At 35.7% G+C, this 14,686-nt stretch overlaps 3 protein-coding genes across 6 annotated transcripts; 1 reads left to right on the forward strand and 2 right to left on the reverse strand.

The window, feature by feature from the left end:
- Positions 1-2,703: 2,703 nt before the first annotated feature.
- On the forward strand, positions 2,704-7,486 carry LOC113864330 (glutamate receptor 3.3). Of its 4 annotated transcripts, none has more exons than XM_027497926.1 (7): positions 2,704-2,924; positions 3,081-3,663; positions 3,752-5,091; positions 5,197-5,474; positions 5,770-5,801; positions 5,889-6,295; positions 6,707-7,486. In XM_027497926.1, exons 2-7 carry the CDS (start codon positions 3,384-3,386, stop codon positions 7,160-7,162), a joined length of 2,793 nt encoding a protein of 930 aa, XP_027353727.1. In that variant the 5' UTR covers positions 2,704-2,924; positions 3,081-3,383; the 3' UTR covers positions 7,163-7,486. The 4 variants fall into 4 exon arrangements, with proteins under 4 accessions (XP_027353727.1, XP_027353729.1, XP_027353728.1 ...); XM_027497928.1 differs by having other exon boundaries at positions 2,741-2,924; positions 3,048-3,663; XM_027497927.1 differs by having other exon boundaries at positions 2,741-3,264; positions 3,296-3,663; positions 6,707-7,483.
- A 1,148-nt stretch (positions 7,487-8,634) lies between these two features.
- LOC113865907 (glucan endo-1,3-beta-glucosidase 12-like) lies at positions 8,635-10,253 on the reverse strand. Its single transcript, XM_027500712.1, has 2 exons — positions 8,879-10,253; positions 8,635-8,773 (listed from the first exon to the last, which is right to left on the reverse strand). The coding sequence occupies exons 1-2, from the start codon at positions 10,251-10,253 to the stop codon at positions 8,742-8,744; spliced, it is 1,407 nt and encodes a 468-aa protein (XP_027356513.1). The 3' UTR covers positions 8,635-8,741.
- A 1,123-nt stretch (positions 10,254-11,376) lies between these two features.
- LOC113865873 (glyceraldehyde-3-phosphate dehydrogenase B, chloroplastic) lies at positions 11,377-14,590 on the reverse strand. Its single transcript, XM_027500652.1, has 9 exons — positions 14,274-14,590; positions 14,039-14,152; positions 13,587-13,748; positions 13,319-13,486; positions 12,916-13,076; positions 12,670-12,731; positions 12,533-12,582; positions 12,038-12,444; positions 11,377-11,717 (listed from the first exon to the last, which is right to left on the reverse strand). The coding sequence occupies exons 1-9, from the start codon at positions 14,370-14,372 to the stop codon at positions 11,585-11,587; spliced, it is 1,356 nt and encodes a 451-aa protein (XP_027356453.1). The 5' UTR covers positions 14,373-14,590; the 3' UTR covers positions 11,377-11,584.
- Positions 14,591-14,686: the final 96 nt, after the last annotated feature.

The following is a 14,686-nucleotide window of genomic DNA, read 5'->3' on the forward strand; positions in this document are numbered from 1 at the left end:
TATAAGAGTTCTGCCATTTTGTGCAAAAAATTTCTATACTAACTTGGATGAAGTCACACCTTTTTAATCATTAGCATAATATTAAATAAAAACCAATAATAAACAGCAGTAATTCAAAATAAATCAAAATGAACTTTGATTAAATCAAAGAAAATATTACTTGAAATGTTTAAAGCAGAACGAAGCAAATGAGGCTTATTAGATCGCAATTATTACGTGCAAATCAAAGTTGGCTAAGACGAATAAATATACAAAATTAAAAATTACGAAAGGAGATTTTTGTGTCAATAATATGTATCAACGTGAGGGTAGGGGACAAAAGATAAAAGGTCTGTTGAAAAAGCTGCATTTTTGTTATTTGGACAGCATCAACATGCAATTTTATTTCATGTTATACCAATTTTCGCTATATTCTTTTCTTCTATATCAAATTATACCCATATTTTGTTAAATTTTATTTATTTGTTTTACATTTTTTAATTATATATAATTACATAAGATATTTAAAAAATATATTAACAAAAAATATACTATTATATAAAAATTAAAAGGTATTTATATAAGATATAAAAATTGGTTAAACCTTTCCTTTGGGAAAAGCTGGTCCATCTTCTTTTTTGGGTATGGAGTGGCATAACCCAGAAGCTACAACCATGGTCGCTTCTCTGTCCTTTTCTTTTTGCAATTGAAAAGAAGAAAAAAGGGCAAATGACGGTGTCATTGCTTTGTCCCCATGCAAATCTTTATCTTTATTCCAATACATTTCTTTTATTGCCTTTTCCTGTTCTATGCTGAAGTTACATGCAGCTTTTCTTTATTTCCATGTAAATTAACAAATTGTACATTACACCAAATAATATTTGAAAATACAAATAAAATATAAACTTTAAAAATATTTGTTTAATTAATAAAATTTATTTTAGTCATTAAAAAGATAAAAGTTCAAATATTAAAAATACAAACATTTGGAATTTTTAATATTAAATATTTTGATATTTTAGTTTTATTAAAGAATATCATTTTAACGGATATTTGCATCTTATTGTGTTTAATGTTAATTACAAAAAATGGAATATTGATTAAAAAAACAAATGCATTTTTTAACTGAAGAACTAAATAATGAAAAGATATTATTTGATATTGAAAATTATAAAATACATATTACAAAATGAAAAAAAAAACATGAAGAATCAATATTACTACGTAAGGAGGGTATTATAAGAAAAATATATTGATGTTATTTTTTGTTTACATTGAAAAGAAAAAATAATTATAAGACAAATTTTACATAAATAATCGCATCTAAGAAAGTCGACAGGTATGCTATTTTTTAAGGTCAACCTATATTGTTTTATGTCATTAACTACTAAGAAACACTATATTAACAGAAATAAACTTCAACAATCACTTTTTATTATATTTTATCTCTTGTAATATTACCATTTTAATAAATAAGAATACAAAATTATTTATAATACTTTCTCTCCTCTAATATGTTTTACTATCATATTAATATATAATCTTTTAATTGTCATAGCCGTGAATGATAAACCATGTCCCATATAACTTGTAATCGTATTCACATTACCGGTGAAGTTGATGAAGTGGGATTTACTATTAGCAAATAACTAATTAACGCTTGTCATTATAGCAGCGAAAAAAGATTGATAAAAAGTTAAAAAATCACAGCTATTATCAGTTTAAGCTTTATTATTATTATCAAAACAACAGACAACTACTACATTAATCATTCAACATTTTCTACACACCTCTTAAGAATTAATAAATTATTGTTCAATGATAATGCTTATCAATCGATCAAGTCACAACACGATTTTTTTTAAAAAAAAACAATTAATCGTTTGACATTTCTATACATTACTAATGAGTCAGGTGCAGGATTTCATGCCTCAAAACATTTTGGACTCTACAATACATTGTCATGACTCTACAGTACATTACTAACGAGTCATGTGCAGAATTTTATAATTTTATCAGAAAACTTATTAAAATTATAAAATTCATAAATTATTTTTAACAATTCGAATGAGTTAAAAGAAAATTCTTTCAAACCTCTAAAAATGTTAGTGAACTTGAAGTGTGCTTAATCTTTTAATTAAACTATAATTCAGGCAATAAATTATCAAAGGTAAAAAACTATCTATGATTTGAGATTTTCTGTGCAGAATCAAACGCGAAGTTGATCCCATGAGTCCATGACAGAAACCTTACGAGTCAGCGTAGTTATTCTTGGTCGCGCTTCATGGTAAAAACAAGAAAAGGTCTTTATTGTGCTCACGGAAAGAATACTACAAAATTTAATAAAATTACAATAATTTTTAAAATAATAGAAGGTGAAGGTTGATAAACAAACAAAATTTTTTCCATGTATTGAAATATTAATAGCATGGTACACAAAATTTATTGACAAGGCAGAATAATGGAGCGGCATGGCATCATCAAAATCTTTAATTAAGAAATATATCAGTTAATAAAATTAGTACAGTGTGACTGAAGAGTGAGTACAAAACTAGTATATTAATCAAACGTCCCTTCTCATTACCTAAAATGAGGCCAACAAGGAGGCCATATGTTAATCTTGATGCTTAAGCTAATTCCCTTAATCCTACATTATTGAAATTCAGAAACATTCATGTGTTTCCACTTTCCAATATTATATTTATAGTAATATAATATAATTGGAATACATGTGACAGCGTTGAGGTGCTACCTGCGTTGTTTTTTGTTTGGTGATAAGGTTTCCATAATGCCTTACTAATTTATTTGCAATTTGCAGGTGACATGAATTCCACTCCTGAACCCAGTTATAGTTTCTAGGCTCTTACTAGCAATATTTTTAATCTTCAAACAAACCTACATAACAGTCACATAGTTGTTTTCCTTCGTCTTTTCCTATGGTTCAGGTTAGATAACCTTTCATTCTTTCTTCATGTCCAAGTGCGAAATCTAGTAGTTATTATTCTATATATTATTTCTTCTAGTTTTGATAACCAATTTTCTTTTGTGCTTGGTTTTCAAATCCGAAGTTACCAACTCCACTTAACGGTTGCGTGTTGCAGTTTTCCTTGATTCTTTCGGTAAATCAGCACGTGGATATCGTTTTCGGACAGTAATCCAAAATGGTTCGCGGTTTTAATTAGAATGCAGTTCTGGTCGTGAGTTACGTGGCAGAGGGTCAGGAACACATTCATAAGTCATAACATACTTCACTGTCATTGGTTTGTACAAGGTTACCGTTGCTGTAGTTGTCCTCGTCGTCTTAGGAATAGGGTGCAGGGATTGCAGAAAAAATTGAAGGCAAAATCGTTGTCTGGGCATGAATTGATGTATTATGCTCCTTCAGGTCGGTTATTATAGTTGAGATGGATCTGTTTTGGGTTGTTTGGGGGGTGACGGTGCTCGCGTGTATGGGAGTATCGGTCCATCCGTGTGCGGCTGTTGCAAACGTGTCATCCACGAGACCCACTGTTGTGAACATTGGAGCAATCTTCAACTTCGATTCCGTAATTGGGAAAGTTGCTAAAATTGCATTGGAGGAAGCGGTGAAGGATGTGAACGCCAATACCAGCATTCTACATGGAACTAAACTTGCTCTCACTCTGCAAAATTCTAATTGCAGTGGTTTCATAGGCATGGTTCAAGGTAATACAATACTAATATGTTCCTTTTCGTCGATTTAATCATATTTGCTTACTCAGATTCGGTGATAAATATGTTGTTTTGTTTGCAGCTTTGCGGTTCATGGAGACTGATGTGGTTGCTATAATAGGGCCACAATCTTCTGTAGTTGCCCACATAATATCCCATGTTGCAAATGAGCTTCGGGTTCCTCTATTGTCGTTTGCAGCAACAGACCCTACTCTCTCGTCGCTGCAGTTCCCGTTCTTTGTGAGGACAACGCAGAGTGATTTGTACCAAATGAGGGCAGTTGCTGAAATAATTGATTATTATGGTTGGAAGGAGGTTATTGCACTCTACGTTGATGATGATTATGGAAGAAACGGTGTGTCTGCATTAGATGATGAACTAGCTGCCAGGCGCTGTAAAATATCCTACAAGGAAGGAATCAACTCTGGGCCTCAGGTTGACCGCGGCGAAATCACGAATTTGCTTGTGAAGGTGGCACTGATGCAGTCTCGGGTCATTGTTCTTCATGCACATGCCAATTCTGGGTTTACGGTTTTCAATGTGGCACGCTATCTTGGGATGACAGATAGTGGTTATGTGTGGATAGCCACTGACTGGCTCTCTTCAGTTCTGGATTCTGTTTCTCTCCCTTCGGAGACAATGAATGTTTTGCAGGGAGTGCTTGTTTTGCGCCAGCACACCCCTGATTCGGATAGAAAAAGGGCATTTTTCTCTAGGTGGAACAAGTTAACTGGTGGCTCTTTGGGGTTACATTCTTATGGCCTCTATGCTTATGATTCTGTTTGGTTGGTTGCACGTGCTATTGATGCATTTTTCATGCAGGGTGGGATTGTTTCTTGTACCAATTACACAAGTTTAAGAAATGATAGGGGTGGTGGTCTTAACCTTGATGCAATGAGCATTTTTGATAATGGAACGCTTCTGTTGAAGAACATATTGCAGAGTGATTTTGTTGGGTTAACTGGTCAAATGAAATTTGAACCGGATCGATCTCTTGTTCATCCTGCCTTTGACATAATTAATGTGGTTGGCACTGGCATTCGTAGGGTTGGTTACTGGTCCAGCTACTCTGGTCTGTCAATTATATCTCCTGAGATATTATATGCAAAGCCACCTAATAGATCAACTGCAAATCAGCATCTTCACAGTGTGATATGGCCTGGAGATACATTATCTAAACCCCGCGGATGGGTATTCCCAAATAATGGCAGACAACTTAGAATTGGTGTGCCTATTCGAGTTGGTTTCAAAGAATTTGTCGCACCAGTGCAGGGAACAGAGATGTTTAAAGGTTTTTGTGTTGATGTATTTACAGCAGCAGTAAACTTGTTGCCATATGCTGTTCCTTACAGCTTTGTCCCCTTTGGAGATGGCCACAAAAATCCAAGCTACACAGAACTTGTCAACTTGATCACAACTGGTGTAAGTAATGCTTGCTAATTTATAAATATGATACTCTACGGGTGCTAACATTCTGTGGCAACTTGTTTTATTCATCTGGTTGATTTGTTGGTGTACTTGGTTCAGTACTTTGATGGTGCCATTGGTGACATTGCTATTGTCACAAATCGGACAAGGATTGTAGATTTTACACAACCATATGCTGCATCTGGACTTGTTGTGGTAGCTCCTTTCAAGAAAATTAATTCTGGCGGTTGGTCTTTCCTTCAGCCATTTACTCCTCTTATGTGGGCTGTGACTGCTTGTTTCTTCTTTTTCATTGGGCTAGTTGTATGGATTCTGGAGCACAGGATAAATGATGAATTCAGGGGTCCACCTAAACAACAAATCATAACCATGTTATGGTCAGTGTCTTTTTTTTTTTCCCCTTACTATCTTTCTGCTATACTTGACTTAGTACTTGCACACCTTTTACATATTTTACGCAGTAAATGAAACTTCAGATGTGGTCCATGGAAAACATTCGTGTATTTCTTATCTCATTTTTACTGGATACTCATGCCATTATGCTTATCAATAGGGTGCAGAAAGCATATAAGAATTTAGATTGTTAAAACTTGCTATTGTGTGATTCATCATCATGCTTAAACTGGGTGATCTCAATTGTGTCTGATCCATTTATTTTTACCATGCCTGCAGGTTTAGCCTGTCAACTCTATTTTTTTCCCACAGTAAGTGATGCTCTAGTTACTTTTGTTTGGTGGAAGGACATAATGAAGCTGATTTATTGGTTTTTTTTTTTCCCATTTATTCTGCAGGAGAGAATACCATGAGTTCTCTTGGTCGCTTGGTGGTACTCATATGGTTGTTTGTAGTTTTGATCCTCACTTCCAGCTACACTGCAAGTTTAACATCCATACTCACAGTGCAGCAGTTATCTTCCCCTATCAATGGAATAGATAGCTTAAAAGCTAGTGATGAACCTATAGGGTTCCAAGTGGGTTCATTCGCAGAACATTACTTGATTGAAGATATCGGAATATCCAAATCTAGGCTTGTTCCTCTTGGATCTCCAGAAGAGTATGCTAACGCACTCCAGCGTGGTCCTAAAAACGGAGGTGTTGCTGCTATTGTGGATGAACGGCCCTATGTTGAGATCTTCTTATCAACCCAGTGCACATTCAGGATTGTAGGTCAGGAGTTCACCAGAAGTGGCTGGGGTTTTGTGAGTATCTCTAGTTCTCTCTACCTCTTCATAGATCAATAATCAGTGGAAACAAAAAAGGATATTGGAATGTGTTGCTACAACTGTGATTATTTTGTCTTTCCTAAGTTTTCACTGGAAGAGTGAATCAGTTTTTGGTTGGCCAAGATTAAACCTACATCTCCATCCTCAGTTACTCGCTTTTATTGTCTTTTTCACCATCATTGTGCTCTTTAATATGGTAATACATGCATATGGCTAATATTGAATCAAATGATATGACATCAGCTGCATATTGCATTGATTTTGTTTTCTTGATTTCCACTTCAAGGTGTTTATCAATGTGGTAAATAGTTAATAAGCGCATCTGCTTTTATTTATGCTATCAATTATATATTATTATTCTAAAACTCCTTTTGTTTGCCATGCTAGGCATTCCCTCGGGACTCCCCTTTGGCTGTGGACATGTCAACTGCCATTCTACAACTTTCTGAAACTGGTGATCTACAGCGGATTCATGATAAGTGGATGACACAAAGCACCTGTAGTTTAGACAATACTGAAATTGATTCAGATCGTCTTCAGCTCAAAAGCTTCTGGGGTCTCTTTCTCATTTGCGGGATAGCTTGCTTTATTGCTCTTGTATTACACTTTTTGCAGATTATGTTCCAGTTATGGCGTTCTGCTCCTTCTGAACCTGCTTCCAATGCTAGCACAATTTCTGGTCATTTTCAAAGATTTCTTTCGCTCATTGACGAGAAGGAAAATTCATCACGGAGTGGAAGAAGGAAAAGGAATGGAGAAGAAAGATCGCTTGAAGACCAACTGGGAAGGCAGTCAAAGAGGATACAAACAGAAACAAGTGCGGCGTTCAACTCAAACAATTAACGCTTTGATGTCATTCATTATTAATTGATCTTAGCCTTAATGCTGCTATAACTATACAAATCCCAAATTTCAGAGTTGCAAATGTAGGAAGTTATAGAATTTTTCTTCTTATAGGATAAATGTTGGAATTTTTTTGGGAACCACAATAGGGAGTCATTGAAGATACATATGATATATCCTCATGATTGGGTATTATTTTTGGAAAGAACACGTGTTATGAAGTTGTATCACAAAGAACGTGATAACATTCAGTATGTTGCATTCTGTACAGATATCACTAATGTCAAGGGACCCTCGTCCCATCATATATTACTCTTGTTTTCTATGACGTGTTCTCTCTAGTTGTTCTGGGATTGGTTGCTCGCTCCTATATTTGCAGTTCCACGCATCTTTCTGCGGGTGAGGTCGTTGACACTTAAATGTGTGTATTTACAACATTCCTTTCTTTTTTTCTTTTATGTACTTTTATAATTTAAGTTAACTCCCTTTATATATCTTATGTAAAAAAAAAAAAAAAAAAGTCAAAAATAAAATAAAAAAGATTTTTTTTTATTTACACCAAATTAAAATATCTATTGATGAAAAAACTTTATAACTTGTCTAGAAATAAAATATCTATTTAATTAATTTTGTAACTTTATAACTTTATAAGTCAAATATCTATTTAATTATATATTATAAAAATTAAATTGAAAAAAGTTATTTATAAAACTGTTGAGTGTAAGTTTAGAAATAAAATATCATGAAAAGAGTAATAAATTAAATTTTTTATTTTTCTAATAAATAATTTTGAAATTAAAAAAATGCCTATCATGATTGAATCCTTTTTTTATATGAAAAATTATTAAAATATGGTGTTTTGAAAAAATTATCAAAATATGATAAAATTTTTAAAAATTGTCACAAACTATATTTTAGTGGCAATTTTTGATATAATAGCCAAACGACCTTTTTTGGTACTTCAAAAAAATTAGCATTAACAATTTTTATTTTAAATTTTTTTATTATTTTAAAAAATAGTTATTTACCAGTTTTTTATTTTTATAATTTTTTAATATTTTTTCAAAAATTGTCGCTAATAATTTTTGAAACTTATAATTTCTTTCGTTTACATAAAAAATTACTTAAATTTATATATTGTAATTTTTTGTAAAATATCATATTTTGATATATCATATGATTAATGAGTCCGTATCTCCGGAGAAGAGAGTAAAGAACATGGATATTTTTTCAAGTAAAGCCTGAGATCGAGGAAAAAGGAAACTTTTTGGTAACCTTTTTCAACTTTCTTCACGTGCATGTCTGTCTTTATCATCTGTCCATAAGAATGGAGTGCAATAATCAAGTTTGTTTTTTATAATTTTGTGAGACAGGATGACCCAATATTCAAAAATCGACAGAAATAACAGTGAGGATCGTAGAAAATTGGCTCTCGAGCAAGGGAATCTTCAATCATCACAGTTCAAAATGGGGCAATAGAAACAATACAAGTTCAGTAAATAAAAAGAATACCAAGATCGAGCTGTCAGCCACAATGAGCACACTGCCCTAGCAGAGCCCTCCGTGATTCTTCATGGAGTTACTGTTGAGGATACCGGCACGCTCCATAGCCTGATCAGTAATTATATCGTCAGTGAACAAGATAAAAGCATAATAAATAAACACGTTAAAATATAGGTTCATTCATTAGACATATACTAGTTAAACAATGCTTACTGGGATCGCTAAAAGTAACAAGGCCAGTGGCTTTGAAGTCGCAGTTCCAGTAGTTCCTACCATGCATCTGATAGTAAGCATTCATGGCATAAGAGGCATGGGCAAGGAGCTTATTGGGCCGAAAACAACCCCCTCCTTCATAAATCTCTCTGCAGTCCACTCCACCAGGCCCACAACAAAAGTCCAACACACTCTGAAGCACGTTGTCCTCAGCGTGAGCCTTCGCCACACACCAAACGGAGGGACCCCGAACCGCGCCACCCCAACCTCTCTCTCCCAACCCAAACGTGGCTTCACCGCTGCAAAACTCGCACCTCAAATCCACCTCATACACCTTTGATCCATCGGCGTTGAATATCCCAAAGTTCCTCTCACTCTCCTCCCCTTCCTTCTTGTTCTCGTTGAACAGAGCAAACACAAATATCTCTATTCTATCCTTAGGCTTCATTGGAGTGCCTCTATTCGACTGCGCGCGTTCAATCAATCTCGTGTTGTATATTCTCGCATTTTCAGGCGTAGCAGCACTGTCGCTAGGGTTTCCCTTCGAAGGCCACCCTGACTCTGAAACCGTTATGTCAATGCTTCGGTTTCCATATCCAAGTGCTATAATAGCAGATCTAACGGCGTCAATTTGGGCGTCTAGCATGTTGTTATAGACGTAACCATTGGGGTCGCGGATCCCTGTGGCGTTACCTAACAGAGCGTAGTCGAGTTTGACGGAGTTAGGGTTGTCTCTATAGGCGAAGTAAGGGTAGGCGTTGATCATGAAAGGGGAAGCAGTGTCGGCTAAGAAGGAAACTATGTCGGTCATGACGGGAATGAGATTCATGGCGAAGGTGGAGGAAGAAGGAGGGAAAGAGGAAGCGAGAATGGCCATGCTGTGAGGGGTTGTCACTTTGATTTTGCGGTCGAGGGAGTGGGTAACCAGAGCGCCGTGGAGGTTTTGCATGGCCTGGAAGAGGGCGTTGGGGTCGAGACGGTCGTGGTCGTCGTCGACGGTGGTTGTTAGGTATTCGTTGCCGACGGCGATGGCGACGATGGAGGTGGCGGGGATGAAGGGGAGGATGCGGGTGGAGAGCCATTGGTGGGCGGCGGAGGGGTCGGTGCTGAGGTTGGCGACGAGGGAGTTTTGGACGGAGACGATGAGGTCGATGGCGATGTTGGAGAATGCTTGGAGGATTTGAGGGTTTGAGTCATAGATTTTAACTTTATCGATGAGTGTTGATTGAAGTAGCTGAGCCACTTTCTTTGGTGATGGAAGGTTGTTTCCCAGAGTGCCGTAGTTAATCCCAACGCCTGACGCTGGTTCAACAGAATTTAGGAGCAAAATCAACGCCACCACTGCAAGTGCAAGTTTACAGATGCATGTGGCCATGGCTATTGGCTCCAACAACCAATGCCACTATCCACCTTTTCTTATATACTATCTCATAAGAAGAGAAGAAGAAAAAGAAAAAAAAAAAAAGCGGGAAATAATATTATGAAGAACCAATTTCAACGTGGTGGTGGGACAGGGTCATCGGGTTATGCGACTCAGCCGTATAGTCAACACTCCATGTTTCAAAAAAAAAAAAAAAAACCTATTAACTAATGCTGTAAAAGTATTAGTTAAAATTTTAAAAATAAAAAAAATAAAAAAATATTTAATACATTTTTCTTGTAATTTTTAATGTAATTTAACATAATTTTTAATGATATTTTTATTGTTTTTTCTCATAAATATTAAATCTGCCCAAGATGTTAAATTTGACATAAAAGAATCCATTCTCATTTGTTTTGCAGTTGGGAAAGGCATTAGGGTTTAGGGCTTCATCCAGCTGCAATCAGATCTGTATTGATGCTAAAGTAAAATCATTGGCATTTTATCATCTGATGCTCATTGCCCAAAGACTCATCTTCGTCTTACAGTTAACTGCATGCGTTTCAAGATATAGAATAACTTTTTTTAATATTGGGAGTATCGTGAATGGAAGTAGTTCATTGCAACCCTACACATAATCACAATTATGCTATTAAATTGTATATTATTTTTCCAGTTATTAATTGGACAAATTAACAAGAAGAATGATATTTTACATAAATTAAAACGGACTGACAATACAAACATGAAAATGACAACATATAAATACTCCTTGATTGAATAATTCACATTTGTTATAACATAGTGTAAACAAGTGACATCAAGCTAAACACTATCTGTAAACATTTATACCATTTAAGACGTAACATGTTATTTGGGTTTGATGTAAACATTGATTTAAAAGCATCCTTTACTATAAAATCTCGGTCTATCCATTAAAACACGACCTTTAAAATAAACCAACGTATCTTACCTCTCACTGGACATATAGACATAGTGCATTATTGAAGATGCCAGAGCACCCCTACACTCTGATCCAACATTGACATTTTTTTATATATATGTCACTTAAACATGGCACTTAGCAAGGATTAATCAATTCGAAGAATCGTAAGCCAGATATCAGAAATGCAATGTCAATATATCGTGATATATATGAATTTCTGTCCCGCCAAAACTCATTATTGGCTACAGACAAATTTAAATTTGAAAAATCCTCCCTCAGACATCACAACACCACTGTATGTCTGAACAATTTCTTCTTTTTTCACATCATACCTTAACACAAGGCAAATAGTAAAAATGGCTTGCTTGTAATGGTAATAAAATCACAAAAGGCTCCTCCTCTATTCATAAACTTTGCATTCCTCATCAGCTGGATTTGTCTGGCAGAAATCCTCCAATGGGTCTCCACTCCCTGCTGCAGGTGTCCCTGGCCACTTGCTTGCTACCAAATGTGCCAAATCCACCACTCTTTGGCTGCAATCACCAATATATACTACCATCAATAATGTGATCCATTACAAGTGTATTAAAAGTCAATTCCTCCAGCTTCACAACTAATAAAAGTGCCATGATGTTGAATGCTCTAATTCTATCTCCCCTACAAATTCTTATGATAGGTTAACATAAAATTGTTATATATTTGAGAATTGTTAACTTTTATGATAAGTATTTTAAGATTCACATTTATATAATTGATTGGTAGAATAAAAATATTTATTATAACATATTAAAATTAAATAATTTTAAAAATAGGTGAGTGACAAGACATTATTATATATGGAGAGGGACCTAACCTGTAACCCCATTCATTGTCATACCAAGCAACCACCTTGACCATATCATCTCCCATGACCATTGTCAAGGAGGAGTCAATGGTAGAAGAAACATCAGTGCAACGGAAGTCCACAGACACAAGGGGAACATCACACACGTCCAATACACCTTTCAGAGGCCCTTCAGCTGCTTTTCTGAATGCTGCATTCACATCTTCAGCTGTAATACCCTTCTTCTCAACATTCACCACAAGGTCTACCACTGAAACATTGGGTGTAGGTACACGAAGTGCAATGCCATTGAGCTTGCCCTTCAACTTTGGAAGTACTAGGGACACAGCCTTGGCTGCTCCAGTGCTGGTTGGGACAATGTTCAGTGCTGCAGCCCTGGCTCTTCTCAAGTCCCTATGTGAAGCATCCAAAAGCCTCTGCACAACCACAATTCTTGCTTAGCTCGATATAGTAACTTAATCATTTTCAGTTGCAACATTGTATAGATATTTGATGTTCTTGTACCTGGTCTCCTGTGTAGGAATGTGTAGTTGTCATGGTTCCCTTTACAATCCCTGGAAACATAGACCAAAGGGAAGTGACTTTGAACTTCGAATGTTGCTCTTAAATAATAACTGCCAGTATGATGAGTGTTTTCTTACCAAACTCTTCATCCAGGATCTTCACAAAGGGAGCAAGACAGTTTGTGGTGCAAGAAGCGTTGCTATACATTAAAGAAACCAAAGAAAAAGAAAATAAATTATATATAACCAGTTAATACATATAGATGGAACATGAACACACAAAATGCATGCTGCATTAACATTTTCAGTTGTTAATGTTAATGCAGCATTAATCTCAGCTGAAAACACACACACACACACAAAAAAATCTTAGTTGGCACGGACCTTATAATGTTAGCGATCTCATGAGTGTAGTCCTGTTCATTTACTCCCAAAACATAAGTTGGAATATCAGCACCCTTTGCAGGAGCAGTTATGATAACTTTCTTGGCACCTGCTTGAATGTGTTTGCCAGCGCCAGGACCATCCACAAAAACTCCTGTTCCCTGAACAAAAAGTCACTCATTCTCTTCAGAAGCTCCGAAGTTAATCAACAATCTTGGGTAACTTTCACTCCACTGAATACCGTATTATAAGGATTATAATCAATTTTGATGAAATTGATTTTGAGCCTTTAAATATAAGTGAGATACGTACATAAAAAAATCTAAACTACATATGATTCGTTGAAAAGTATGAGTCTTGGTGGATGATGTTTGAAATAAATCAAGTAGTAGGGACTAATTACCTCAATAACAATGTCAATTCCAAGCTCAGCCCAAGGAAGCTTAAGAGGATCCCTGTTTGAGACAACCTTGATGGGTTTACCATCAACGGTAATGGTCTCATCATTCAGTACTTTCACATCTGCTTTAAAGGTTCCAAGCATAGAATCATATTTCAGCAAGTGCGAAGCCTGGGATATGTGAAGATTGTCACTACCATTCCATTCACTGAACTAACAAAAATAAACTCAACTAAGCCAATTAAAAGGGCAGTGGCATTTAAAAACTTACATTTTTGACACCACCACTGTCATTGACAACAATGACTTCAAGGGGTGAGTCTTTTCGACCGTGCCAGCAGCGCAGGAAATTTCTACCAATGCGTCCAAAACCATTGATTGCTACCTTCAACTTAGCCACTGTTTCTCCCCTCACAGGAGTTGATCCAATGTTCTGATTTTCATTTCAAAAATTGAAAACAATATCAACTATTTGCTAAGATATTCCCTTCATGCCACGACTCATTATATAATATATAGTTTTAAAAGGAATATTAAGCTATGCATTTTTCATTGTTTTCGAAGCTTATATACTATATGTTATGAAGTAACATTTTCTAGAGGAATGGCATATATTGAGTTGATTGAGATTATATATATATTTATTAAGACTATATAATCCACACAAGGAGGAAGGAAACTTTCATACAATTCAATGGGATTTATAACAAGTAAGAAACTAACCTTGGAAGTGAGTTGGGCAGCTACAACATCAAAAAAGGAAGAATCTCTAGCATTATTGGCATAGGTCACGCACGAAGTGGATCTTAGTCCAGAAAATTCCGTCACCTCTAGTCTCTGCACAAGCAAAGTTAAGTGAAATAAGACACTATAAAAGGTGATGAAACAAACCAACCATGCAGGCCAAAATTTTGGACATGATCATTAATCATTATGCAAGAAATAGAAAGAGTGCAACCTTTGAGGCACATTGGGTTGGGAAACAGTGGGAAGCCTTGGATTGAAACCTTGTGTTCGTGGGGATCCTTGTAGAAGCTAGAGCCGCATGGGTAGCCATGGCTGCAACAACGGTGTGCACAAACTCCTTGTGCGTGTATATATCCACAACTTGGTTGTATTTCCTCCTCTTGTTTTATTCTTTGCAGATTTTTCTAAGGTCGATTGTGAGAAAAAAAAATGAAATTATGGTTGCTGAGGAGTAACGAGAATGAGTGGTGAATAAGTTGTAAGAAAATCTACATAGGATAAGATAATGTTTAGACATCCATGTTTTTCAATAATTCGACTTCATTTTTTGAGCCACATATTAAGGCCGTTTACTAATTTCCCAACTATGCCCCTTTGGTCAATACTACAAGTTTTTTCCCAAAA

Source organism: Abrus precatorius, unplaced genomic scaffold, assembly GCF_003935025.1.
Source record: "Abrus precatorius isolate BTA unplaced genomic scaffold, Abrus_2018 Scaffold4, whole genome shotgun sequence".
Classification (NCBI taxonomy): domain Eukaryota; kingdom Viridiplantae; phylum Streptophyta; class Magnoliopsida; order Fabales; family Fabaceae; genus Abrus; species Abrus precatorius.